General features: G+C 45.0%; 1 protein-coding gene across 2 annotated transcripts in view; it reads left to right on the forward strand.

The window, feature by feature from the left end:
• The first annotated feature begins 263 nt into the window (after positions 1-263).
• Positions 264-27,677, forward strand: part of LOC117517744 (myb/SANT-like DNA-binding domain-containing protein 2) — a 45,050-nt gene continuing 17,636 nt past the window's right edge. For both annotated transcript variants that reach the window (XR_004562821.1, XM_034178892.1), the window contains exon 1: positions 264-750. Coding sequence is in view for 1 of the 2 variants with exons in the window: in XM_034178892.1 (XP_034034783.1) it covers positions 316-750 (435 nt within the window). In the remaining variant the exon portion in view is untranslated. The remainder of the gene's footprint in view (positions 751-27,677) is intronic.

A 27,677-nucleotide genomic window follows, 5' to 3' on the forward strand; every position in this document is an offset into this window, starting at 1 on the left:
CAAAACAACAACGTAATTAGCAGTTAAATTACAAACATGCAAATATGATGAGCTATATGACAAAGTTAAAAAATAAAGAAATAAAAAAGATATATAAAGCATGATAGATTAAATTCGCTGTACAACAGAAGAACGTCATAAGAAAAAAAAACTATAGCTATTTAAAAAAATAGAAAGTAAGTAAGCTATTTTGAACCCTTGCGAACGCTTTCACTTTGTAGGTGACGTCATAAGGTTCCAGTGGTTAGGTGCTGAGGAGGAAATTGGGATGGGGCCGAAACAACATAACTTCCTTCCCTTAGCAACAGAATCAAGATGGCGGCGTCCAGTAACGCAGAACATTCTCCGGAGGTAACGACGCCGTTAAAGATACTGAAAATGGAGGTGCCATCTCCAGAATCGGAGGATTTAAGCGACAGTAATCAGTACCACTCCAACCCTTCCACGCCGAACCGCTTTTCGCCTCTCAACGTGGGCTCCGGGCCGTCGGGTCGGACGGCGGCCTCGTCCTCTTCCTCCAGCAGCTTCACTGCGTGCCGGGGGATGTCGTGGACTCCGGCCGAGACCAACGCTCTGATCGCGGTGTGGGGCAACGAGAGACTGGCCGAGGCGAGGATCCAGCAGCTGGAGGTGGCCGGCACCGTGTTCTCCGGGAAGGCCCCGGGTCCTGCCATGTACGAGCGGGTCTCCAGAGCCCTGGTGGAGCTGGGCTACGAGAGGACCCCGTCCCAGTGCCGAGAGAGGATGAAGGTTAGTCCCACGGCTCCCACACACTCACAAAATCACAACAGGGCGCACTCTGGTACACTGGGGTCCATATATATTTGGACATTCTCAAAGTTTGGGTATTTCAGATGTCTCTCACAGCATCTCAGAGTTAAATAAAAGCAAATGACGTTGCCAGGTGGGGCTGGGAAAGTGGGCTTAGTGTCCAGGCCTCCCCACACCTGCATCTTTTCGTGTAATGAAGTGATCCAACCACCGGCTGTCAGGCCAGAAGGAGGGGACAGAAATGCACTCCATGAGCGTGTGCATCGTTCATATTGGTGTGCCCCAGATAACCGAACAAAACTTATCAGATTGTCACCAAACGTGAACTGACATCTCAGATAAGTGTATCTCTGGCGAGTTTGCGTTTGAGCATCATCCAGTTTCAGCAAGGCCCTCTAAGGAGTGTTGATTGTTGTGTGTCCACCATGATAACTTAATCAAAATTAATTTTATTGTCATCAAATTTAAACTGGACATGCCAAATGAGCGTGTCTTGCACGGGTTTGCATTTAAGCATGATCTGGTTTCAGCAAGACCATCTAAGAACTGCTCACTTTACTGAACAGAGTATTAATTATTGTCATTTATTATTACAAGCACAACAGCTGTAATTTTTTTTGTCTGTTTGTTGTCTCGATTGGCTCATTTTTGTATCCCCACTCAGTCACAATGAATAAATAAATAAAACCTAGAAAACGTAGAACCTGGGGGGCGGGTAGTGTTGTACTCTAATCGTGATCATCACTGAGTTTGTAAAATGCCTATTGCAAAGCGTGCTTTTTTTTTTTTTTTTTTTTTACAACATTATGCAAGTTTTATAAATCCATGATTACTGATCTGTATTACAGATACAAATCAGTATCCACAGAACGCCGCAGAGTAAAATGCTTCACTCAAGGCGTGGCTGTTACAATTGTCGTAAAGCGGGACTGGTTGATTGCTAATGCTGAGTGCCTGCTGCAAGAGGGTGTTCTTAAAGATGAATGGACCATTGGGCCATTGTTATTGTTGGGTTATTTTATTTATTTATTTATTTATTTTGTATGTTAATGGTATATGTTTGGTTTCCAGGTCCGTAAGTTGTATTTTATTTGCTGATGATACGACTGTGTTTTGTAGTGGAGATCATTTGGGATAGCTCTTGGACACAATGAAGAATGAATTACAGAAATTTAAACAATGGTTTGATTCAAACAAATTATCGCTCCATTTTGGTGAAACTAAGTGTATCATATTTGGGAATAAGTCCAGGAACTTAAGCAGAAATCTATTGTTACATGAAATTGAAATTGTAACGGATACAAAATTTCCTGGTGTTTATATTGATGATAAATTAAGCTGGAAAACACATTAACTATGTTAAATCTAAAATGTTAAAAGCCATTGCAGTTCTGCATAAAGCATAAGACTTCCTCTCCCACCATTCATTGGCCATTTTATATCATGCATTAACTTGTTCCATATTTGACATATTGTGTCAAGGTTTGGGAAATACATATAGAACTAATACTAAACCAATTTTTCTATTGCAAATGAAAGCTATAAGAATTATCAGTAATAAACCATATCGTGAGCCAACAAATTTGTTATTTGCGTGTTTACATATTTTAAAATTTTGGGACTTGGTTGATTACATCACAATATAAATTATGTATAAAGTCAAAAATAAGCTTTTGCTTCTGCATGTCCAGGCAGGATCTGTTTAAAATGAGGGACTCTAGCTACATTTCGAGAGGAACATTAATATTTGAGAAATTGAACATCCGAACTACTGTAAACTGTTTACGTTAGGGGTGTTAATATTTGGAATAATTGTCCTGATAATATTAAAATACGAGGTCTATTAGAAAAGTATCCGACCTTATTTTTTTCAAAAACCATATGCATTTGAATCACGTGTGACTGCGTCAGACAAGCTTGAACCCTCGTGCGCATGTGAGTTTTTCCACACCTGTCGGTTGCGTCATTCCCCTGTGAGCAGGCTTTAAGTGAGGAGTGGTCCACCCCCTCGGCGGATTTTCATTGTCGGGAAATGGCAGAATGATTTGGGCTTTTTTTCCATCAGAATTTTGTCAGAAACTGTTAGAGACTGGCAGCTGGAAATCGTTTGAAAAATTTATCTGGCTTTCAGTGAAAATTTTATGGATGGCTCTGTGGAGCCAGACCGTCGTGTGCACTTTCTCTGGTTATCACAAGAGCTGGACATCAACCATTTTCCGGCAGGTTTCACTCTTAACAAGAGATTTTGTCATGGAAAGCCGAGCGGAGGCTTCGCGTGTCACGACCGATTTGCTGATGGAGCGAGACAAAGGAACACCTCCGTTTTGACTCAGGACGGCTTTGAGATGGCGTTCAGACAGCTGTCGGTGGTTTTTCCATCAAGTGATTATCCGTGAAATTGTGGATGTGCCTGGACATGCCAGAACATGTCCCGTGAGGCTTCATCATGGCGTTGCTGTGCGCCATGCGGCACCGCCATGACGCGCGAAGCCTCCGCTCGTCTTTCCATGACAAAAACTCCTGTAACAGTGGAATGTGCCGTTCATTTCCAAACTGGACGCTGTGTTTTATCCGGGACGTCGTCTGACTAGCACAGGAATTGTGAAAAGACGTGGACATCAGCACTTTTTTGGCACATTGAAACAGACGTGCGGAGGAATTCCGCGCGTCGCGGCGGTGCCGCATAGCGCAAAGCAACGCCATGATGAAGCCTCACGGGACATGTTCTGGCATGTCCAGGCACATCCACAATTTCTCGGATAATCACTCGATGGAAAAACCACCGACAGCTGTCTGAACGCCATCTCAAAGCCGTCCTGTGAGACCAAAACGGAGGTTTTTCTTTGTCTCGCTTCATCAGCAAATCGGTCGTGACGTGCGAAGCCTCCGCGCGGCTTTCCATGACAAAATCTCTTGTTAAAAGTGAAATCTGCCGTAAAATGGCTGATGTCCAGCTCTTGTGATAACCAGAGAAATTGCACACGCTGGTCCCGGCTCCACACAGCGATCCGTTTAGAAATGATGTGGTGGTTTCTGCCTCTCAATGGAGGCTCGGTGCGCGGCGTGCCGTGCGCCATTGTGGGCCGTCCTTAAAGCTGTAATAACACTCCTTATTCTCTGTGAAGCCCGTAAAATTTTCACCAAAAGCCAGATACATTTTTCGAATGGTTTCCAGCTGCCTGTCTCTAACAGTTTCTGAAAAAATTCTGATGGAAAAAAAGCCCAAATCATTACGCCATTTCCTCGCAATGAAACAACGACGAGAGGGGTGGACCAGTGCTCACTCACAGCCTGCCCACAGGCGAATGACGCAGCTGACAGGCGTGGAAAAATTCACGCATGCGCACGAAGGTTCAAGCTTGGCTGACGTAAAAACATAAATCAAATCCATATAGTTTTTGAAAAAAATAAAAAGGTCCGTTACTTTTCTCACAGACCTCGTATTGCATGTATAGCCTCTAGCCTTTTAATCTGTTAACCAAGACATAGCTCACAATGTTTTTCTCCTGTGATTGTTCATAATTGGGGAAAAAATTAAAATAATTGGTAAATGCCAATATGCATCTGCTTCTCTCCTGTGTATTTTCTGAATTCATCACTGTTCAATGCATGATCATTTGCCAGTATGTATTTTATAAAGCAAATCAAATTCTTTTAATTCAACATTTAAAAATGACTTACTGGTCCGCAGTTGAAGGAAAATCCCGACAGACATGGCAGTATATTGTGTTGTCCTCTTCCTTGTGCCCCAGCCATGGATAATCCTGTGTCCAGCTACTCACAAACTTCCTCTCTTCCTTTTTCTTCATACATCTTCTTTGAAGCTTCTACACTTGCAGGGGTTGATGCTTTGTGTTTGACTGGCGCTTTCCCTGGTATGTGGCCCAGTTTCGGAGGTTTTAGAAAAGACATTCTGTTCAATATATTCTTCAAAAGGCGTGTTAATCAATGCGATGTTTGTTTTCTAATGTTTCCCGCCACAGCATCTTGCAAGAAGATGCTATGAAAGCACACGCCATACACTGGTCTTGCGCACACATTGATAGACCCCAGTCCCCCTGCAAATTTTCCTCAGATTTCACAATTTTTATTTCACAGCCCTGTTCCAGATTCCATAGCATCAAGTGGATTAGACGAGAGTCAACCCTTCCCCCCTGGGCAGGACACCAGTCCGATTCAGGTTACTTACTCAGCCAAGGCCGATACCCATTTATAACTGAGTACCTGGGCAACCATGTGTCATCAAACACCAACATCGATGACAAGATCCAACACGGACTTAAGTGTGCAGGAACTGCCATCAGCCAGCTTTTCATCTGTGATTTCAACAACAGAGACAATCGAGACGATACAAAAATCCTCTTTTACAGAGCTGTTGTCATGTCAATCCTACTGTATGGATCTGAGGCCTGGACCATTTACCACTGCCACCTGAAGACCGTCTAGTGCACATCTGGGAATTTTGCGGCCTGTGGGCCGTATCCGGCCCTTTGGCTGACTTGGACCAGTCTGCAAATACCTATATTTACTGTTATATCAAGTTAGTGTTGCAGATGACCTTCGCCCACCTCCCAAGCCGTTTGTGGCTGCGTGTGCATGTCCTCCGGAGTATAGCAGAATCTGCCACGGAGCGATCGCCCCACACCACACAGCCTGGTACTGCAACATTGTGTAATGCATGCCACACAGCCGCACAGCCTGGCGTGGTGCCATCACGTAATGGCAGAACATGACACGGAGCAATCACCCCGTGCTACACAGCCTGGCATGGCGCCATCATGTCCGCCACTCAGCGTTCGCGTGATCCATGAGGAACTATCTGTGGATCCAGTGCCAGAGACCATTTGGTTTTAGTCCCACTTTCGGTCCCATGATCGTGAATGTTTTGGTGCACAGGCTTTTTGGTGATGGCAAAGGTGCAGATCATTCATCCACCTTTTCCCAACTATTTGACTTTTTCTCCTTTGTTCTGCTGTCGTCGTGTGACCTGGCCTTTATGACTGAACTAAAACCGCATTGCTTTTTTTTCTCAGAAATGATTAATCCAATCAATGTGCATCGCTCCTCAAAAATATCCGCTCATGCCAAAAAGAAAGAGGTGGATTTGATGAGGTTTAATAAATCCAGGTACAGGCCCTCTCTCACTGATGATCATCTGTCAGCTATGCTTCACATTTGATACACTTGTTAAAGATCAACAGAGAGTAGATTTCTCACACTGAATAAGAAAAAGAACTGAAAAACACAAAAATGTAAAAAGTGGTGGAAAACACAAATGTTGTCATGAAGACGTGATAAGAACTAGTGAACTGGGACACTTTTCTCTTTTTTTCTGCACAGTTCAGTGACAATGATAGAGAGAAAGATAACCCACCTTATGTCAAAAGTGATTTATGGCCCTGTCGGCCAATCAGAATCGATGATGTCACTATGTCCCGCCCCTAAGCCCGCCCCCTAGTCCCGCCTCCAAGCCCCGCCCCCTATGATGTCACAGCCAATCAGAATTGACTACGTCACTAAGCCCCGCCCCCTTATGACGTCACAGCCAATCAGAATCGATGACGTCACTATGTCCCGCCCCTGAGCCCCTCACCAAGCCCCGCCCCCTATGACGTCACAGCCAATCAGAATCGATTACGTCACTATGTCCTGCCCCACCCCCAAGCTCCTCCCCTAACCCCACCCCAAGCACCGCCTCCAAGCCCTACCTCCCCTCCCACCCGGGTCTAATATTTTAATGTCATTTTATTTCATGAATTAAAGAATGATTAAAAATACCTAGATCTTTTTAATGTATTAAAGAATTAACTAATTCTGAAATAATTAAACATAAATCAGTGTCTATTATCTAATACCCCTTTAATATTTTTAATTCTTAAATTAAAGCGCCTCCTTTTATGGTTTTTTAATGCCTCAATTAAAGAAGGAATAAAAAATACCGTATCTTATGCATAATTATGGGAGGTTTTCTTCAATTTAGTGATTAAACACCAATATTTTAATACGCCTTTAATATTTCTTAATTCTTAAATTATCGCGTTTCCTTTTCTGTTTTTTTTTAATTCGTAAATTAAAGAAGGGAAACAAATAGCCGTCTCTCTCGGGTGTAAGTCTTTGCAGCAAGACGGTCTACCCACGCATAGAGCTGCTCGCGGAAACATGACCCCACGGCTGTAATACCTGTTGCAGACGCTAGCTGTGTCTGTGTGTGCGTGCGTGTGTCTGTGTGTGTTTCGGAGGCGTGCGTGTGTGTGTGTGTGTGTCAGGCCAGATGGTCTTTTATAACATAGTAGAGAAGCGTTCGTCACGCTTGTTTGAAGGCTGAAAAAACAAAGCTCCTTCTCACTCACGCCAAATGGTGTTTCTTTTAAGATATTAGCCGATCGATCATGGTGCGCGGGACACCCGCTGATCGGAGATGCTGCCCCGAGGTGATAAACCCGAAAAATCAACAAACTTTGGTCTCACTCACGCCAAATGGTGTTTTTAGAGCAAAAGGTGAGGAATTATGCCCCGCGGACGAAGAAGGGTTTAAAAATCCCCTTTCCGACGACAGAGTGACATACAGCATTCACCATGGCGAGACGAACTCCGATCCTCCGCTACATCTGCGAGACCCCGGTTAACGTCACCATGACGACAGAGGGCTCGCTCGCTCCAAAAAAAGCGAGGATGTACGTCAGCCGCCTGAGCCAGCCGATACCGGAGGAAGATCTGACGTACAGCCTGGAGGGGCACGAACGTTTAACTTACACGTTCGACCCGTATTATGCCCAAGTAAGTTTCTTCACTCTGGCCGAGGGTGAGACTGCCACTCGAGGAACCCCACGGGTGGCACTTACTTCCGCCGATTGGGGGGTCTTCTCCGCGGCTGCGGGCTCGATGATTCGCGACACGGTCAACCCTGAACCTCCAGGAGATCGGACGCCGGAAAAGAAGAAAACACGCTTCCAACTCACCTGGCTCAGCACCCAGGGGCCACGCTATAGGGTGATATTTCAGCGGGGACCTCCTGACACTGTCTCTGAGGGTGAAATTAAGTTGGAGCGGCTTAGTGCCAGCGGCCACGTCAGAAGCGTCACAGCTGCGGCTGAGAGCTGGCATGAGTTGTTCAACACCTGCAACGACAGGATTACGGGCCTCTTTACAAGGTGCCTGGCCTGGAGGGACGTTATCGAAGTCTGAAAAAACTTGGCCCCTCTTTTTACTTAATAAATAAATAAATAAATAAATGAACAGAAAAAAAAAAAAAAAAACTCCGACGTAGCTCCTCCCCGCATGCACGGGGGTTTCTATAAAAAACCAGGGGACCACATCTCATTCAAGCATCGGACGACGAACCAGCATGAGCTCCTCAACCTCTCCCATTGCAGCGGCCGACGACATCGCTTGTGACTGCGCGCTCGACTGTGGAAGAGACCTGCCATCCCTGAGCCAGGCTTCACGGACCCGCGGCGGGTACGAGAGCCCGTGGGGAGTTCAGCTCGAGCCGGTCTGGGGCGAGATCCATCCTTTTCACGCGCTTTCCAGCCCGGGAGGCGTGGGGTCTCTTCCCGCTGTCACGGAGGCCGCGAGTCCGCGGGAGGTACAAGACCTCGAGCCGGCTGAGAAATACGCCACATCTTTCGCATCTGACCGGCCAGACGGGTTCCTGTCAGAGGAATTCCTGAAAACGGTGAAAGTCGGCGTGGCACACTTACTTTTGGCTGTGATCAAAAGTTACAGACAAAAACTCTGTTACGGGTGTGAGATCGATCACCCCAGCCAGCGCCAGCACGAGTGCCTGGACCCGTTAAATGAATATTTCTTTACCGGACATTTTGAGAGATTAATGGTGAGACTCTGGAGACCGACCTTCATCCCGGCTGTGGTAAAGCTCCTAGCCCAGCGCTTCCTCAACCCATCGGCTGCAAGGATCCAGGGGGCGGTAGAAAACATCCTCACTAAGCTGAAATACACTGATAATTTTGAAGCAAAGATCAACGAACTGTACACGTTTCGGTGAAGACGCAGATCTCGACCTGGAGGGGATGGTAGCCGTCTATAACCCAGACGACTGAAGAAAAAAACCTGCTTTTTTTTTTTTTTTTTTTTTTTTTTTTTTAAATATCATTATATTGTTTTACAGTCATGGGTAATTGTGTGATGAGTCTCTTTCAAAGCTTGCGGGAAGTTTATATTATACGTGGACTCTCGTATAAGCTGGAGCGGGTAGTCATTTGCAGGCTGGAGACCCCAGACGCCCCGCCTTCATGCGCTTTGGAGAGGGTCTTCGACGTTATCAGACGTCGCCCCGGGCCCGGAGTCTGGACAGATCATATCTACAGCGCGGCTCTCCATTCATCTGAAAAATCTCTGTACAACGTATTACTGAAAATCTCTGTTTTGACCACTGACGATTTTACACGGTGTAATCCGATGCACCTGCTTACATTATACACTCTGTTTGTGGATGTGATAGCGTGCCGGGTGAAACAGATGGGGCTCTCCAGAGAAGAGATTGTTCCTACACTTTTACAGCTGAATACTGAAATAAACCGTAAATGCGGGGGAGATGTATTACTGAGAGTTTTCCAGTTTTGTACGTGAACTTATACTTTTTTCCTTCATGCATGTTGTGTTTAATAAACATGAACAATTGTTTTTTCTCTGTGTGTGACTTTAATGAATGTAATAAAGCATACATTCTAAATCTCAGACGGTCAGTGTTCTTTCCTATAATATTGTTGAAAAAGGGTGAAATGTTTTACAAATCAAATTTATATAGCGCCAAAACCACAACAAAACAGTTGCCCCAAGGCGCTTCATATTGCAAGACAGAGTCATACAAACGAGGTTTTGGTGGAAAAAAAGGTGCTCGTATGAATTAATGAGGGGTTTTAACACGGTCTTATTAAAAGCTCGAGGCTGCTCTGTGAGCGCTCTCCGCGGTGCTGAATCAGAGTTCAATTTAACGTTTCCAAGAGCGCCTATTTAAAACAAGACTAATATTTATCAATCAATCAATTCAATCAATTTTTTTATATAGCGCCAAATCACAACAAACAGTTGCCCCAAGGCGCCTCATATTGTAAGGCAAGGCCATACAATAATCATTTATGGTCGCTAAAACATATAAAAATGCAAAAGGACTATCCGGTTCATCATTCTGAAGAGATCCGTCTTAAAAGATGGGTGATGAGGGTTTAATGAAGGATATATGTTATAGATCCGGGGAGTTTTGGAGGGCCGGAGCGTTTACGCAGGGCTATGACCGATCAACACGGCTCTAAAATTTGTATGAAGCATATCAGAGATTTCCTGTCGGGGGAAGATGCATACACATTACACAAACCTGCCAGGACGCATTTTCCAAGAAATAGAGTATTTGTCACAAACCCGCTTAACCAATTTCAGGCGGATTTATGCGACATGCAGGGGTTATCAGATTTTAACGACGGGTACAAGTACCTGCTGACCGTTATCGATATCTTCTCAAAAAAAGCGTATGCCAGACCTCTGAAGTCAAAGCAAGGGCGTGAAGTCTCACAGGCCTTTGCCTCGCTCTTAAAGCAGAGCGGGGTGCCTCTGAAGTTGCAGACTGATGCCGGGAAAGAGTTTTTTAACAAACCATTCAAGGATTTAATGAAAAAACAACGGATTCTACATTTTGCCACGGCCAGTGATCTGAAAGCCTCGGTTGTTGAGAGGTTTAATCGCACGCTAAAGACGAGAATGTGGAGATATTTTGCTGCTAAAAACACGAGAAGATACATCGACGTCCTACCGTCTTTACTCACGGCTTATAACGAGAGTTATCATAAAAGCATTAAGATGAGGCCGAATGAGGTTAATGCTCGAAATGTCGATCAAGTGTTTCAAAATTTGTACGGGGCACCCACCCTACGCAGGAGGCCTGCGAAGTTTAAATATAAGGTCGGAGATATAGTCAGGGTCTCCAAGCTCAGGGGAGTTTTTGATTAAAAAATATGAACAAAGTTTTACGGATGAAATGTTCACGGTGTCAGAATGTATACAACGCACGCCGCCCGTTTATAAATTGAAAGATTATGACGGCAAGATCATTGAAGGTTCATTCTATGAACCAGAATTGCAGAAGGTTAAAATAGCAAAAGACAGACTGTATCAGGTTCAAAAAATTATTCGTGAACGTTTTACCAAGGGGAAGAAATTTGTATTTGTCAGATGGAAAAATTGGCCCGAGAAATTTAACTACTGGGTTCCCGCGGACCAGCTGATGGCCGTATAAATATGAGAACATCTATCTTCATCCGACATATGAGAAATGGATCGGGATCTGAAACACGGATTTTATATGACTCTGCCTTCAAACGCCAGCCTAAAAGTATTCCCGGACAACACAATTTCATGCTACCAGGTGGACTTGGCTCGACACCTGGATCTAGAGGGTGACTGGGATGTGGCGCTGACGGAAATTTCTTATCCGCACACCTGGTTAAATATCCTGGAAAAGCCTTCCTGTACGTTCCAGGTGATGAAAATTACGGGCAAGAACAAACTCGCCGTTCACTCGCGATATTTTGACACGGGATATTATGATAACTTTGAGGTTATTGCAGGGCTGATAAACCCTCGTTTGAAGACTATAGATCCGAATCTGACTTTAAAATATGACGATATCCAGAAAAAGTTTCTGTGGGAAGGAGACGGTACCAGCCAGGTATATTTTGAAGCCCCGACAGCGTACATGCTGGGGATGCAGCCTAATCAATGACTGAGATGCGGACCCGGGGTCACAAGCTGTCCCCGCTACCCCAATATAAAAGCGGGCATGTATCACCTGTTCTGTTATACAGACGTTGTACAGCCTCAGGCGGTGGGCGACGCTTTTGCTCCTCTCCTCCGAGCGTTCGAAATTGGAGGTCGTTTCGGGGAAATAATTACAAAGAAATTCAACCCCGCTTATTACATCCCGGTCTCCAAAAGACATATTGAGACAATACGCATCGAAATCAAAAGCGATCAAGATCGAACGGTGGATTTCAGATACGGTAAAGTGGTTGTGACATTACATTTTAAACCGGCGGGATAAAAAAAATGGCTGGGGCAGCGCACAAAGCCGACATTTATAGATTTGTGCCTTACTATGAAAATCAAGTCGGGAACGGCCTTCACGGCTTCCACGGTGCTCCTGTTATGTACGGGCGCGGGCTCGGGAACATATTTTCGAAACTGTTCAAATTTGTGTTGCCGCTGATTAAACAAGGATACACGATCGCCAAACCTCACCTGAAAAACGCAGCCCGAAGCATTGCTTCCGACGTAGTTAGCCGCGTTGTTGAGAGGGCCGGACGGAGTCAGGAACCCGAGCAGCAGCGGGGGTCCGGGATCATGGTGCTCTCAAGAAGGCCTCGGAAACGCCCCCCGGGGAAACGGGTCAAAACGGTTAAAGCGAAAGACCCCCGGAAAAAGCAGAACAGTTCGAAGGAAGCATAAGAAGAGGAGGTTGTCCGGGGATATTTTCTCTTAAACAATGTCTCTTTTGCGAAATAGTTCCCCCGAATGCACCATGAGCGAATTGGATTTATTCGCCGTCCCCGGGACCCAGCTGTCCATCGAGCAAAGCCAATACGTTGAAGTCAGCCCGTTATCAGCCCTGACGGACATGGGCCCTATCGAGTTTTTTATCCCCGGAGACGGTGAGAGGTATTTAGACCTCCAATAATACGCTGCTTTATCTGCGAATGAAAATTACAAACGCCGACGGGACTGACCTGGCTAATGACGCCCGCGTGGGCCTCATAAATTATCCTCTCAATACAATTTTCTCGCAAGTCGACGTGACTCTGGGTGACCGGCTGATTTCCCAGTCCAGCGCGACGCACCCGTACAGGGCGATGGTTGAGACGCTGCTGAACTTTTCCCCCGCTTCATTGAAATCGCAGTTCACGGGCGGTTTGTTTTACAAGGACACCCCGGGTCAGCACAATTCGACCGCTGTGGATGACGCGGGCCCGAATAAAGGCCTCGTGAGCAGAGCGCGCTTTAGCGCCGAATCGCGTGAATTTCAAGTTCAGGGTCCGCTGCACGCGGACATTTTTCTGCGAGAGGCTTCTTCTGAATAACGTTGATCTAAGAGTTAAATTAATTCGAGCCAGCGATGCTTTCTGCCTGATGGGGCTGGCGGCCTCCACTTTCAAGCTGAAAATTCTGGGCGCGTCCCTATTCGTTAAGAAAGTCACCGTATCCCCTGCAGTGAGATTGGGTCACTCCGCAGCTCTCATGAAAGGGAACGCCGTGTACCCATTATCACGAATCAACGTTAAGACTTACGTGATCCCCAGCCATTCCAGGATATGCAACCAGGAGAACCTGTTTTTAGGAACCATGCCCAAATATGTGGTTCTGGGTATGGTGAATCACAATGCATTCAGCGGGAGAATAGATCTGTCCCCGTTTGAATTTGCACACTATGACCTGGAGTACCTCGCACTCAGTCAAAACGGGAGACAGCTGCCGGCTAAAGCTTTCCAGCCTGAATTTAACAACGAACTCTCTGTCAGGGAGTTTTACAATCTCTACACCGCGACCGGACGACACCTCAAAGACCAGCCTCTCTGTATAGACCGGGAGGATTTTGCGCACGGGTACGCGCTGTACGTCTTCAATTTAAACACGGAGGAGGACAGCGGCGCTCTGAGCCCCGTCTCCACAGGGACCCTGCGACATGAGATGAGATTCAGAGTCGCGACTCCGCATACCACCACGCTGATAGTGTACGCGTGTTACGATTCTCTCCTGGAGATTAATTCCAAGCGACAGGTCCTTGTGGATTTTTACTGATGAACACCCTGGAATTGGACGGTGTTATGAGGGGCTTAATAGGAGACCTGTTCGCCGGTGTTTTTGCGTCTGACGAGTTATTCCGGATCAAGCCGGGCCCTCCCGTATATTTCATTGTAAACACCCACCCTAGACATTTACCGGGGGAACACTGGTTAGCGCTCACCGTTGAAAAAAATGGTCGAGCCACATTTTTGACTCGTTCGGCCTCAGCCCGGACTTTGATTACTACCCTAAAAGCATCCTGCGATATCTGGAGAATCTCCCAGATGTTAAAAACATTGTGTATCACAACAAGCAGCTTCAGCACGAGTTATCGGACGTATGCGGACAACACTGCGTGTATTATCTGTATAACAGAGCCACTGGGAAGTCATACCAGGACGTGGTGTCTTTATACACCGAAAATACTATCGCGAACGATGATTTGGTTTCTGATTTTGTGAAAAGATATCGTTATTGCCTTAAGAAAAGCTGCAATACCTCCTGTAACCAGCTAGCAGGGCCTCTGCATGAGTTTAAATATTGTCACGGCTTGTGTTAACCGGCGTTCCTATTTTTTTTATGTTTTTCCGTGTGAAAATGTAACCCCCGTCTTAGAACGCTCTCCCGATCATACCTTTAAAGTTTTATCGCGTTTGGATAATTTAAACCCCCGTTACTAAGCGCAGAAAGAAGCGCTGACCTTTGACCTCGAATTTTTTATGCGCGATTTTTGTGAAAAAAATGCTTCTGGTGTGTTGAGAACGCTCTCCCGATCATACCTTTAAAGTTTTACCGCGTTTGGACGCGTTTAAAAATTGTCACGGTTCGTGTTAATCTTTGATCCTAAAATTTTTCAATGTTTTTTTTTTTTGCATGAAAACGGACCGAATGTGTTGAGAGCGGCCTCCCGATCATACCTTTTAAAGTTTTACCGCGTTTGGACGCGTTTAAAAATTGTCACGGTTCGTGTTAATCTTTGATCCTAAAATTTTTTAATGGTTTTTTTTTTGCCTGAAAACGGACCGGATGTGTTGAGCGGCCTCCCGATCATACCTTTAAAGTTTTATCGCGTTTGCATAATGTAAACCCCCGTTTTTAAATGTAGAAAGAAGCTTTGACCTTTGATTTTTTTTAATGTTTTTTTTTGTGAAAAATGTTCTGGATGTGTAGAAAATGCACCCCCGATCATACCTTTAATGTTTTTCATTTTTTGCATCGTTGTTATTAAGTAGAGAAGTGTTGAAAGTTGTTTTTTAAACCATATGCCGAATAAAAGTGATGAAGGGAAGAGATGAGTTTCAGTCGGTGTTTTATTAGTAACAATATACAAAAACGTGACTGACTGACTGCGATGTATTTTAAAGAATCTTGATCATAATATCCAGTCAGTTTTTAATTCGATACCCTCCTTTTATGGTGAGAAACCTTCCCAGCGTTGGAAGTCTTTTTTTTTTCTTAAGTTTCTTCCTGGCCGGCGAATCGGTTAAAAGAAGGGATTCATCCGACGAGCTGCTCCGGCCTTTTTTAAGCTTCTGAAACTGCTCGCGGGCTTGCGGGTTTGATACGCACGCCACCGGAATGTTCCGCTCCTGTAAAATATTGAGGAACTTCAACCAGCCTGTAGGGGGGCTCGATTTCTTGAACGAGGATCCGAGATGTTTCATAAGATCTATGGCGTGAGACCCCCTCACGACTTTCCCCTTGTAAATAAATTCCCCCGACGGAGTCCAGCGCATATCACCCATCGATAATTTCCTCATAATATATTCAGCGTTTCTACGCTCTCTGGAGGGGATATTCTTCAGGACCTCTGTGACAGTCTCATCCACCTCCTCATCCTCCACCCCCTCCTCCTCAGGTTGCTTAGCGACGCGAGTCTCTTGCGGGGGTGAAACGCGTGATTCGAGTTCCCCCTGTTTGATCAGGGTTAAATAGCGCTGCAGCAGAGCCTCATACTTTTTAATTTTTTCATAAGGAGAGTGAGTACGATCTTCCAGTATACCTCGCATTCGCGAGTCTAAATCATTTTCTGCCGTTTGTCTGATGTTATTTCCGCTCGGCGGAACGGAATGACTGAGTTGAAGCATCTGCTGTGGAGTGAGTAAAAACATCTTTTGCGCCGCTTTGAACGCCATTATCCTCTGGGTACTATTAGACTCGTTATAACGGGCAGGGCCGCGGCGAGCAGAGGCAGGAGAAAGCCGCCCGTCTGAATCGACGCTCCCCGCTTCTTTTTATAACTGGTTTTTCTGTCGGCCAGAAGACGTAAAACTCTTTCGTTTTTTCAAGGCCCGGAATTGAGAGTCGCTCAAGGCGATATTCCCCTTTAATATATTCAAAGCGATCTCGGATAAAGTTTTCAGAAGCTCCGGCCTGCAGGTCTTCAGGCTGTGGTGACGCTCCCTCGCCCCGGCTCTGATTAGCGCTTTAAGAGCGGGGGCGTTCCTTTTTAAAAGAGAGCTCATGTCCGTTTATCTTTCTGCAAATAAACCGTGGGCCACTTGTGCGGGAGTAATCCCGATCTCAGTCTGAACTGATCTGGACACTCCTGCGTGCAAGCCAGTAATAAATACCTGTAAGGTACGCTCGTAGCATCATCAAGAGCCTCCAAAAAAAATTTTCTGCCGGGAAACATTTGCTGAGCCAGAATGTTCATCTGTAACTTGTCTCTGGGGTTTTTAAACAGCACCATATAATTACAATTCAAACTGATGGTTCGAATGTATTTCCCTTTATGAAACACCTTCTGTGTGATCATGATGACGCTCATATTCCGGTGATGTCTATACTGGGTGAAAATTCTTACAACTTCAGGATGATCCGCTGCTTGAAAGATGAGATCGTCCAAAATAACCAGATGGCTCTGACCTTCAGGGAAAAGGCTGTCGTCCAGAAATTAGCCAGGGAGTCCTCTTACAAATTTAATATTTTTATTCTTCAGTTCAGAATACAGAGGTTGTTCAGACGTATACAGCCATACAATGTTGTCAGGCACATATCTCATAGCATGGCTACAATTTTCCAGCAATGTTTTCACAAACACAGTCTTTCCCGAACCACTCGGTCCAACGATGAGACAGGAGAATGGGAGCTGAAGTCTGGGGTCAATCTCCACCGTATTTCCCGAGTGAGACATGTTTCAAAATCCGAACGGCTCGGTTTCCCCGTCCTTTAAAAGACGCCGCTTGTCATACACCACCCTGAAGGATTTTTGAAATGACACATTTGTCAAGCTGAAACTGCTTTTATGACGTTTAATTCCCTGCTGCGGCGTTTTGATAGATGCAGCGAGGGCGGGATCTTTTATATAACCCTCGACCAGATCTTTGACGCTGTCAAAGTTTATTTTCTGACAGCTTTCGTGGGTTTGAGTGATCCCCTTCACACGCATGACCGTTTTACCTCGTGCGGTTTTATATGCGTAACTTTTAGGCCCCGCCGCTGCAAACCCTGTGATGACGTCGCCGTTCAACTCGTCGGTGAGCTGCCCCAGATAATTACCGGTAGGCAGCAGGGTTTCACCCCGCCTACAAACGTAAATCAGGCTATCGGTATCATAATACAGAATCCTGTCAGGATTTGCCACAGCCTCCATAAAACCGTACAAGGTCAAACGCGCGTACGCCGTTGTAAAGGCTGCGATGAAAATATTGACGGCTTTACCCGGTCGGCTGACGTACCGCGGGCCGTACCTCCATTGAACCATAGCCACCTGACTGCTGAGGAATGTTAGATATGTGACCTCGTACTCTTCAGGAAAACAGATACCTGAACAGACCGTCAGCGTTTTTAACGAACGCGGTCTGCGTCAGATTTGACCTCTGGGCGAATTTCCCCCAGAAGGAGTTGAGGCAGATCTTAGCCATCTGTCGTTTTGCCAGATTGTGACTTTTTTTCTGGGTCTAAACGAATCTTCTGATTCAGCCAGTAGTCCGTGATATATTTTTCTCTGCTCTCGGGGTCTTTATCAAATTCGGGAGGTAAACCAGAGGCTTCCTGCTTGTGTTTTAAGAAGGTGTTTATGTACCCCTCAAAGATTTTATCACTTTTTTCCTCAAAATGCCAGACTTCAAAAATCTTAGCTACAACATAGCCTGTATCCAGAGCTTTGTGGAATTCCGGGGTCGTCCAAGTCCCAGACAGAGCTCTCTGCTGCTGACTGTGTGCACGCTGCAGCTTGATTATTTTCATCAGCGCAGGTGCGACACAGAGTAAACACCAGTTTACCGTGAGGAGTTCTGTGTGGGAGGACGGGGAATTTTAGCCCCCGGGGCGGATACACGATGGCTTTGATGAGCCCGAAATAAGTCCTGGGGTCTCGGAAATTTCTCTCGATCATTTCCGGATGCCCCGTGGGATATGTGAAATTTACGTTAACATAAGGATACAGCGAGGTCACGTCGACATAATAGACCCTCTCATCTTGCTTAGCCGTGTACCTCAGACGGGACGCGCAAGTCCGACCGCCGTATAAAGCGTTGCGAGGTTCGAGGGGCGCCGGTAACCCCCTGCGGGCGAGGAAACACCGAACGCTCTCATCCCTCAGCCTCATTTCAAGCCACTAATGCTCCCAAATTACGCTGAGGGTGACGCCCGGCATAGCCCGCAGAAAGGCTATTTTTTTCTGACACGCTGCGTGGAGCTCTCCAAATGAGGTGTTTGTGAGAGGGTTTATTTCGTGCTGTGTAAAACACCTTGCACACCCGTGGTAAAAACACCCGAGAAACTCCCACACTTTTATCCAGCCGTCAATCTGAGCATACCCATCAACATAATAACCTCCTATTTTTTTCTCGCCCCTGTTTAGAGCGTGATCGATGATAATGTTTTGCGTCTCAGCAACCAATTCTAACCACTGCACGGCCACGTCCGAATATTTTTTATGCATCGTTCTATAATTGTCAGCGGAGGGGATCGCCAGCGTTTTTGGAGCAAGAAAGTTAGTTTGGAAGACTTTCATACACGCCGAGGCGATTGTAACGCAGGTAAAAGGATCCACGCGTGTTTCAGCGATGAATTCAGACATAAATTTGGAGCAGGCTGCAGCCAGGATTTTTGTATCGTTATCACAATACATAACGGCCTCGGCTTTAAAATCGAAATTTTTTTTTTTGGTGCACGTACCACGCGTTAAATTCCTCTCTTTCTCCCTCTGACATATTTGCGACCCCGTAAGCCGCAGAGTCAGGGTACGGACCGACATAGTTCAGATTTTTTTCTGAACTGAACAGGTGCGGAAAGTAACCTTTGCGGACGATTTCGTCTTTCAGTCGGATTCCCAGGGCTTTAGGCATCTGAGATAAGCGCATTGTAAGGAAAGATAACGAATCTATATATTTCTGTTTAAAGGCGGCGTCTGTCATGATTAATAGTTTACTCCCGGTCATAATCACAGCGGGGGTTACGCCCTGCTGGACTAAATACTTTACAAGCAAATAGCCATCAAAACCTTTTGAGTTGTGAGTGATGAACACGTATTCTTTGAATTTTCTCGTTCTAAAATGTTTAAAGAAGCGGGCTACGCAGTCTGTCCCCCATGCGCTCCAAAAATCACCCGTCTTTGTTACAGCGCTGACGTAAAACGGCACGTGTTCCCCGTTATTATCGACATACGTTTCAAAATCATAAAAAACATATTTCTCTGAATGCGTCTCTTCAGCTTTGAGCGGCGTCATATAGCAGAGGTGACCCTCGCTCGGCTCCTGGAGAGCCTCGCCGCATATATGACACCTCTTTTGTTTACACACGTGCGGAGCGCTGTTTTTAGAAAACGCTATGTAATACTCGCGTTTACATCGAGAGCATTTTTTTCTGTTATCACACACATTAACGAACTTACCGGCGGAAGGACGATACTTCGGCTGTTTATGCAGGCTGTAACAGGTGGGAGAGCGACACTTTTTCCGTAAAAATGATTAATAAACAGAAAAACGAAAAGAGTTTTCTGCAGCGCCGGTATTCCTGTCTGGAATTTTGTCAGCTTTCTCTCCCCTTCGGCTCTGAAAAACACCACAATTTTACAACCCAGAACGTTTTCAAATTTTCCCACCTGCTCTAAAGATACCGGCGTAGCTTCCGTTAATCCGACGCTATTTTGTAACGCCAGCCCGCGCTGCTCCACCTCGTGCGTAGTCAGATGAGGATTCAATAACTGAACGAGGTTTATCGCGAAACATAAACTGTTGTCAGGATTATACACGATATTAAGGCATTTGGATTTTTTCCTCAGAACCTCGTGATGGAGGAGGTCATCTATTCTGCGCTTCCCCGCCCTGTTCTGGTTGCGGATGACTTGGACCACTAATTCCAGAGACTCGTCGGATAAAACGTTGGAATTCGTTTGTATCAATCGTTCTAGCAGATTCTCGAAGCCCGTCACATCGCCCGCGTCGTTATATGAGCTGATCAAAGCGGCCTCGTTGTAGACTGAGTCCCCACGAATCTCCGTTTGGATAAAGTCCCCGGCTCTGGCGTGTGTTAAAGCCTTTTCGACAGAGTTATGAAGAGCCCCTACGACGTTAAGGTAAAATTCCGCGTAGTCGGGAATTTCGTCGGCGCGGTGGAAATTTAGAGGCTGCCTGATTTCGATATTGTTAAAAGCAGGTCTCCTGATGACGTTAGCAGCCCCACCGCCCGTCATGGGAGAGTGTCGGCTTGGCCCCGGGCGTGCATCATCCCCGTCTTCCGTCAAAACAGAGATTGCCACGTTTATCGGGGTTAAACGAGCTGCGTTTAAAATCTCTTCTCCGGGGGCATTGCGCGGGGAGGGACTTCTTAAAGGTGAAAAAGCGCGAGCGTCGTTAGGCGTTTGATTTAATTCCAGGCTGGGCGAATTGGAGACTCGGCTCCGCACCGTGGAAAATTCTACAGCTAGCCAGGCCCCTGTAGTCGGTGCGGACCAAGGTAGCTTAGCCGCCGTTAGTTTCCCCCTGGCAGATCCTGAGCAGCCGGGAAAGCAGGCCGACTGGGTGACTGTGAGGAGGAAGCGTAGCCCTAAACAGAAGCCCCGTGTACACCGCCAACCCGTTCACATCTCTAACCGTTTTTCCCCACTCGACGACACACCCGCCGAGGATCAAACTCTGGTTATTGGCGACTCTGTTTTGAGAAATGTGAAGTTAGCGACACCAGCAACCATAGTCAATTGTCTTCCGGGGGCCAGAGCAGGCGACATTGAAGGAAATTTGAAACTGCTGGCTAAGGCTGTTTGTTGTGATTTGGTGCTATACAAGAAAAAAGTTGATTGATTGATAAGGCTAAGCGTAAATTTGGTAAGATTGTAATTCACGTCGGCAGTAATGACACCCGGTTATGCCAATCGGAGGTCACTAAAATTAACACTAAATCGGTGTGTAACTTTGCAAAAACAATGTCGGACTCTGTAGTTTTCTCTGGGCCCCTCCCCAATCAGACCGGGAGTGACATGTTTAGCCGCATGTTCTCCTTGAATTGCTGGCTGTCTGAGTGGTGTCCAAAAAATGAGGTGGGCTTCATAGATAATTGGCAAAGCTTCTGGGGAAAACCTGGTCTTGTTAGGAGAGACGGCATCCATCCCACTTTGGATGGAGCAGCTCTCATTTCTAGAAATCTGGCCAATTTTCTTAAATCCTCCAAACCGTGACTATCCAGGGTTGGGACCAGGAAGCAGAGTTGTAGTCTTACACACCTCTCTGCAGCTTCTCTCCCCCTGCCATCCCCTCATTACCCCATCCCCGTAGAGACGGTGCCTGCTCCCAGACTACCAATAACCAGCAAAAATCTATTTAAGCATAAAAATTCAAAAAGAAAAAATAATATAGCACCTTCAACTGCACCACAGACTAAAACAGTTAAATGTGGTCTATTAAACATTAGGTCTCTCTCTTCTAAGTCCCTGTTGGTAAATGATATAATAATTGATCAACATATTGATTTATTCTGCCTTACAGAAACCTGGTTACAGCAGGATGAATATATTAGTTTAAATGAGTCAACACCCCCGAGTCACACTAACTGTCAGAATGCTCGTAGCACGGGCCGGGGTGGAGGATTAGCAGCAATCTTCCATTCCAGCTTATTAATTAATCAAAAACCCAGACAGAGCTTTAATTCATTTGAAAGCTTGACTCTTAGTCTTGTCCATCCAAATTGGAAGTCCCAAAAACCAGTTTTATTTGTTATTATCTATCGTCCACCTGGTCGTTACTGTGAGTTTCTCTGTGAATTTTCAGACCTTTTGTCTGACTTAGTGCTTAGCTCAGATAAGATAATTATAGTGGGCAATTTTAACATCCACACAGATGCTGACAATGACAGCCTCAACACTGCATTTAATCTATTATTAGACTCTATTGGCTTTGCTCAAAAAGTAAATGAGTCCACCCACCACTTTAATCATATCTTAGATCTTGTTCTGACTTATGGTATGGAAATAGAAGACTTAACAGTATTCCCTGAAAACTCCCTTCTGTCTGATCATTTCTTAATAACATTTACATTTACTCTAATGGACTACCCAGCAGTGGGGAATAAGTTTCATTACACTAGAAGTCTTTCAGAAAGCGCTGTAACTAGGTTTAAGGATATGATTCCTTCTTTATGTTCTCTAATGCCATATACCAACACAGTGCAGAGTAGCTACCTAAACTCTGTAAGTGAGATAGAGTATCTCGTCAATAGTTTTACATCCTCATTGAAGACAACTTTGGATGCTGTAGCTCCTCTGAAAAAGAGAGCTTTAAATCAGAAGTGCCTGACTCCGTGGTATAACTCACAAACTCGTAGCTTAAAGCAGATAACCCGTAAGTTGGAGAGGAAATGGCGTCTCACTAATTTAGAAGATCTTCACTTAGCCTGGAAAAAGAGTCTGTTGCTCTATAAAAGGGCCCTCCGTAAAGCTAGGACATCTTTCTGCTCATCACTAATTGAAGAGAATAGGAACAACCCCAGGTTTCTTTTCAGCACTGTAGCCAGGCTGACAAAGAGTCAGAGCTCTATTGAGCTGAGTATTCCATTAACTTTAACTAGTAATGACTTCATGACTTTCTTTGCTAACAAAATTTTAACTATTAGAGAAAAAATTACTCATAACCATCCCAAAGATGTATCGTTATCTTTGGCTGCTTTCAGTGATGCCGGTATTTGGTTAGACTCTTTCTCTCCGATTGTTCTGTCTGAGTTATTTTCATTAGTTACTTCATCCAAACCATCAACATGTTTATTAGACCCCATTCCTACCAGGCTGCTCAAGGAAGCCCTACCATTATTTAATGCTTCGATCTTAAATATGATCAATCTATCTTTGTTAGTTGGCTGTGTACCACAGGCTTTTAAGGTGGCAGTAATTAAACCATTACTTAAAAAGCCATCACTTGACTCAGCTATCTTAGCTAATTATAGGCCAATCTCCAACCTTCCTTTTCTCTCAAAAATTCTTGAAAGGGTAGTTGTAAAACAGCTAACTGATCATCTGCAGAGGAATGGTCTATTTGAAGAGTTTCAGTCAGGTTTTAGAATTCATCATAGTACAGAAACAGCATTAGTGAAGGTTACAAATGATCTTCTTATGGCCTCGGACAGTAGACTCATCTCTGTGCTTGTTCTGTTAGACCTCAGTGCTGCTTTTGATACTGTTGACCATAAAATTTTATTACAGAGATTAGAGCATGCCATAGGTATTAAAGGCACTGCGCTGCGGTGGTTTGAATCATATTTGTCTAATAGATTACAATTTGTTCATGTAAATGGGGAATCTTCTTCACAGACTAAAGTTAATTATGGAGTTCCACAAGGTTCTGTGCTAGGACCAATTTTATTCACTTTATACATGCTTCCCTTAGGCAGTATTATTAGACGGTATTGCTTAAATTTTCATTGTTACGCAGATGATACCCAGCTTTATCTATCCATGAAGCCAGAGGACACACACCAATTAGCTAAACTGCAGGATTGTCTTACAGACATAAAGACATGGATGACCTCTAATTTCCTGCTTTTAAACTCAGATAAAACTGAAGTTATTGTACTTGGCCCCACAAATCTTAGAAACATGGTGTCTAACCAGATCCTTACTCTGGATGGCATTACCCTGAGCTCTAGTAATACTGTGAGGTCAGGTGACCCTGAACCATCCCTTAGTTATGCTGCTATAGACGTAGACTGCTGGGGGGTTCCCATGATGCATTGTTTCTTTCTCTTTTTGCTCTGTATGCACCACTCTGCATTTAATCATTAGTGATCGATCTCTGCTCCCCTCCACAGCATGTCTTTTTCCTGGTTCTCTCCCTCAGCCCCAACCAGTCCCAGCAGAAGACTGCCCCTCCCTGAGCCTGGTTCTGCTGGAGGTTTCTTCCTGTTAAAAGGGAGTTTTTCCTTCCCACTGTAGCCAAGTGCTTGCTCACAGGGGGTCGTTTTGACCGTTGGGGTTTTACATAATTATTGTATGGCCTTGCCTTACAATATAAAGCGCCTTGGGGCAACTGTTTGTTGTGATTTGGCGCTATATAAAAAAATTGATTGATTGATTGATCCACCGCGGATTGGACGTGAGGATTAACTTCACACGCAAGGAGGTTTACGGCGTTATTTAGTGGAGTCAGGCGTACCTGGTTCAACGCCGCGGTACCGGACTCGTCTGGAGGCGGGGTGTGCGGGGGGTCAGGGGGCTCTTCAGTATCAGACTGGACCGTCGAATTTATAGCGTTAATCGCAGAAATGATGTAGGGGTTAATTTCTTCCGATTCTCGTTCAGCCGCCAAATTGTTAAGAGCCTCATTTAACGGTGTTAAACGAACACGGCTTAAAAGTCTCTCTCCGGACTCGATGTTATTTCGAGGCGGTGAATTTAACGCCTCGGGTAATGGGCCATCTGTTCCAGGAGCGCTCCCTGCTGAGTCGATTATTGAAGCGTTTAAATCCAATACACGTCCGAAGTTATTTTCCCGATCTGAATTCTTTCCTTCCATCTTTTAAAATCTGTACCGGGATGAATCTACCTCAAGAAAATCAATTAATATACCTCTTCAAAATGAATTCTCCCGTTCCATCGGAATAAGAAAAAAAAAAGAAAATATAAAAACATAATACACATTTTCAAAAAAGTTGCGAGATGAGGTTAATCCCAGCTCAGAATATCTTCGAGCCTTGCGTGTCGGTGGAAAATAGACGGTCTCCCTCCACCGCGTGCTGAAAAAAAGAGAAAATTGTTAGTTATTAAATTTTTAAAATAAATAAATACATAAACTCCGTCTCCTTACCGTGTACATCCGTGGATCGTTTTACGGTTCTCTCCCGCTGACCCGCTTCTCCATGGGCTGTGACAAGAAAAAATCGGGTTATTCCAGAGTTTTAACCGTGATTTAATTTCGATCGCTGTACTTACATCTGCGTGGTGAAGTCGGGGCTTCCAGCCTTTGAACTTCTTCAGGGGGCTCTGACTTGATTTCTAGAATTAACATAAATAAATGAATACAAAGCACCACCCTCGCAAGCGGATATTCTGTAATATTACCGAGGACGGGTCCGAACGCGCTCTGGACCGTCTGCGTGGTTTTGTCTAAAAAAAAAAAAAGACACAGTTTCAGACGGCGTGCATCATTTAAAAACAGTCATTTCTATCAAAACAGATTACTTAAATCACTTACCCTGAAAGCTGATGCGGTTTTCGCACTCTGCTCGAAGACAAGAAAACTTAATTAAACAACATGGTTTTTCAGGATTTTTTTTTCCGCAAATTTATTCTATTTTATACCCATAGCTGGGGGTCCAGGCATCTTCACTCTTCACCGGTCGTAGTGGAAATGCGCGGTGACTCCTTCCCAGGGATGTGAGTGAGACCAAAGTTTGTTGATTTTTCGGGTTCATCACCTCTTGGCAGCATCTCCGATCAGCGGGTGTCCCGCGCACCATGATCGATCGGCTAATATCTTAAAAGAAACACCATTTGGCGTGAGTGAGACCAAAGTTTGTTGATTTTTCGGGTTCATCACCTCGGGGCAGCATCTCCGATCAGCGGGTGTCCCGCGCACCATGATCGATCGGCTAATATCTTAAAAGAAACGCCATTTGGCGTGAGTGAGAAGGAGCTTTGTTTTTTTCAGCCTTCAAACAAGCGTGACGAACGCTTCTCTACTATGTTATAAAAGACCATCTGGCCTGACACTCACGCACGCACGCACGCACGCACACACAGACACAGCTAGCGTCTGCAACAGGTATTACAGCCGTGGGGTCATGTTTCCGCGAGCAGCTCTATGCGTGGGTATTTGACCGTCTTGCTGCAAAGACTTACACCCGAGAGAGACGGCTATTTGTTTCCCTTCTTTAATTTACGAATTAAAAAAACAGAAAAGGAAACGCGATAATTTAAGAATTAAGAAATATTAAAGGCGTATTAAAATATTGGTGTTTAATCACTAAATTGAAGAAAACCTCCCATAATTATGCATAAGATACGGTATTTTTTATTCCTTCTTTAATTGAGGCATTAAAAAACCATAAAAGGAGGCGCTTTAATTTAAGAATTAAAAATATTAAAGGGGTATTAGATAATAGACACTGATTTATGTTTAATTATTTCAGAATTAGTTAATTCTTTAATACATTAAAAAGATCTAGGTATTTTTAATCATTCTTTAATTCATGAAATAAAATGACATTAAAATATTAGACCCGGGTGGGAGGGGAGGTAGGGCTTGGAGGCGGTGCTTGGGGCGGGGCTAGGGGAGGAGCTTGAGGGTGGGGCTAGGGGAGGAGCCAGGGGCGGGACATAGTGACGTAATCGATTCTGATTGGCTGTGATGTCATAGGGGGCGGGGCTTGAAGGCGGGACTAGGGGACGGGCTTAGGGGCGGGACATAGTGACGTCATCGATTCTGATTGGCCGTGATGTCATAACGGGGGGCAGGGCTTAGTGGCATAGTCGATTCTGATTGGCTGTGATGTCATAGGGGCGGGGCTTGGAGGCGGGACTAGGGGAGGGGCTTAGGGGCGGGACATAGTGACGTCATTGATTCTGATTGGCTGACAGGGCCATAAATCACTTTTGACATAAGGTGGGTCATCTTTCTCTCTAATGATATTGTGACTCGTCTTTAATATCTGGTTTACAATGACAATTGATGTGATGTCTTCAGAAAGCTAAGAACCTCCTTGTTCCAACAGTAAGTTTCAGTTTCAACAGTATATTAAACTCAAATGCATTTTTGGGTCAAAGTAAGTAAAAATGATCACAAATATAGAATCAGAAAGGTTTCACATTTTGTTTACTATTGTCTTGGAAAATTTGATTGAATACATTACATTTTTGTAAGGTAACCTCTTTTTTTTATTGCCTAATCTGAACATGTAATTTGTCAAAACAATGGTATTTACTGCTTTTTATGTAGGAATGAAATTATTATGGTGCAGACTTGAGTTTAGCCTTTTAGCCCGGCCCTCTGGAATATTTTCTGTTTGTCATTTGGCCCTTTGCAAAAAATAATTGCCCTCCCCTGCTGTAGTGAGTCCACCAAAATTGTCCGAGGAGTATCGTCTGCATCAGTGGGAAAGACTACCATACCAACATCAGCGTCCTGGCTGAAGCAAGTTCCAGAGCAGAGAGTGTATCATCATCAAGAACCAGCTTTGTGGGTGGGTCATGCTGTTAGGATGAATGACAGCTGACTTCCCAAGCAGATCTTCTACTCCTAACTGAGCAAAGGAAAATGGTCCAAAGGAGAGCAGAAGAAACGCTACCAGGACCTCCTAAAGCACAACCTCAAGAACTGCTACATCGACTGGAAAACCTGGAACAGGTGAGGGGACCAAGCCAGCTGGCAACGAATGATCCACACAGGACTAGAAGTCTTTGAAAAAATGCAGATGAACAACAAAGAGGAGAAAGAGGAAGGTGAGCGCGCAAGAACCTGACTGGCTGAAGCTTCCCACAGCAATTGCATCCAGTGTTTATCAGAAACGGTGCACAGCACTGGACCTGTTCAGTCATCTCCGCGTCCACCATCCCATCCAGGAACTGATCAAGAGACAACCTTCCTCCCTACTGAGGGATTGCCATGACGACCGAGATGATTGTGGATTAAGTGTCTTGTCCAAGGACACAGACAGGTAGCATGAGTGGGATTCAAACACAGGTCTACATA

The sequence above is a fragment of the Thalassophryne amazonica genome, chromosome 9, assembly GCF_902500255.1.
Source record: "Thalassophryne amazonica chromosome 9, fThaAma1.1, whole genome shotgun sequence".
NCBI lineage: Eukaryota > Metazoa > Chordata > Actinopteri > Batrachoidiformes > Batrachoididae > Thalassophryne > Thalassophryne amazonica.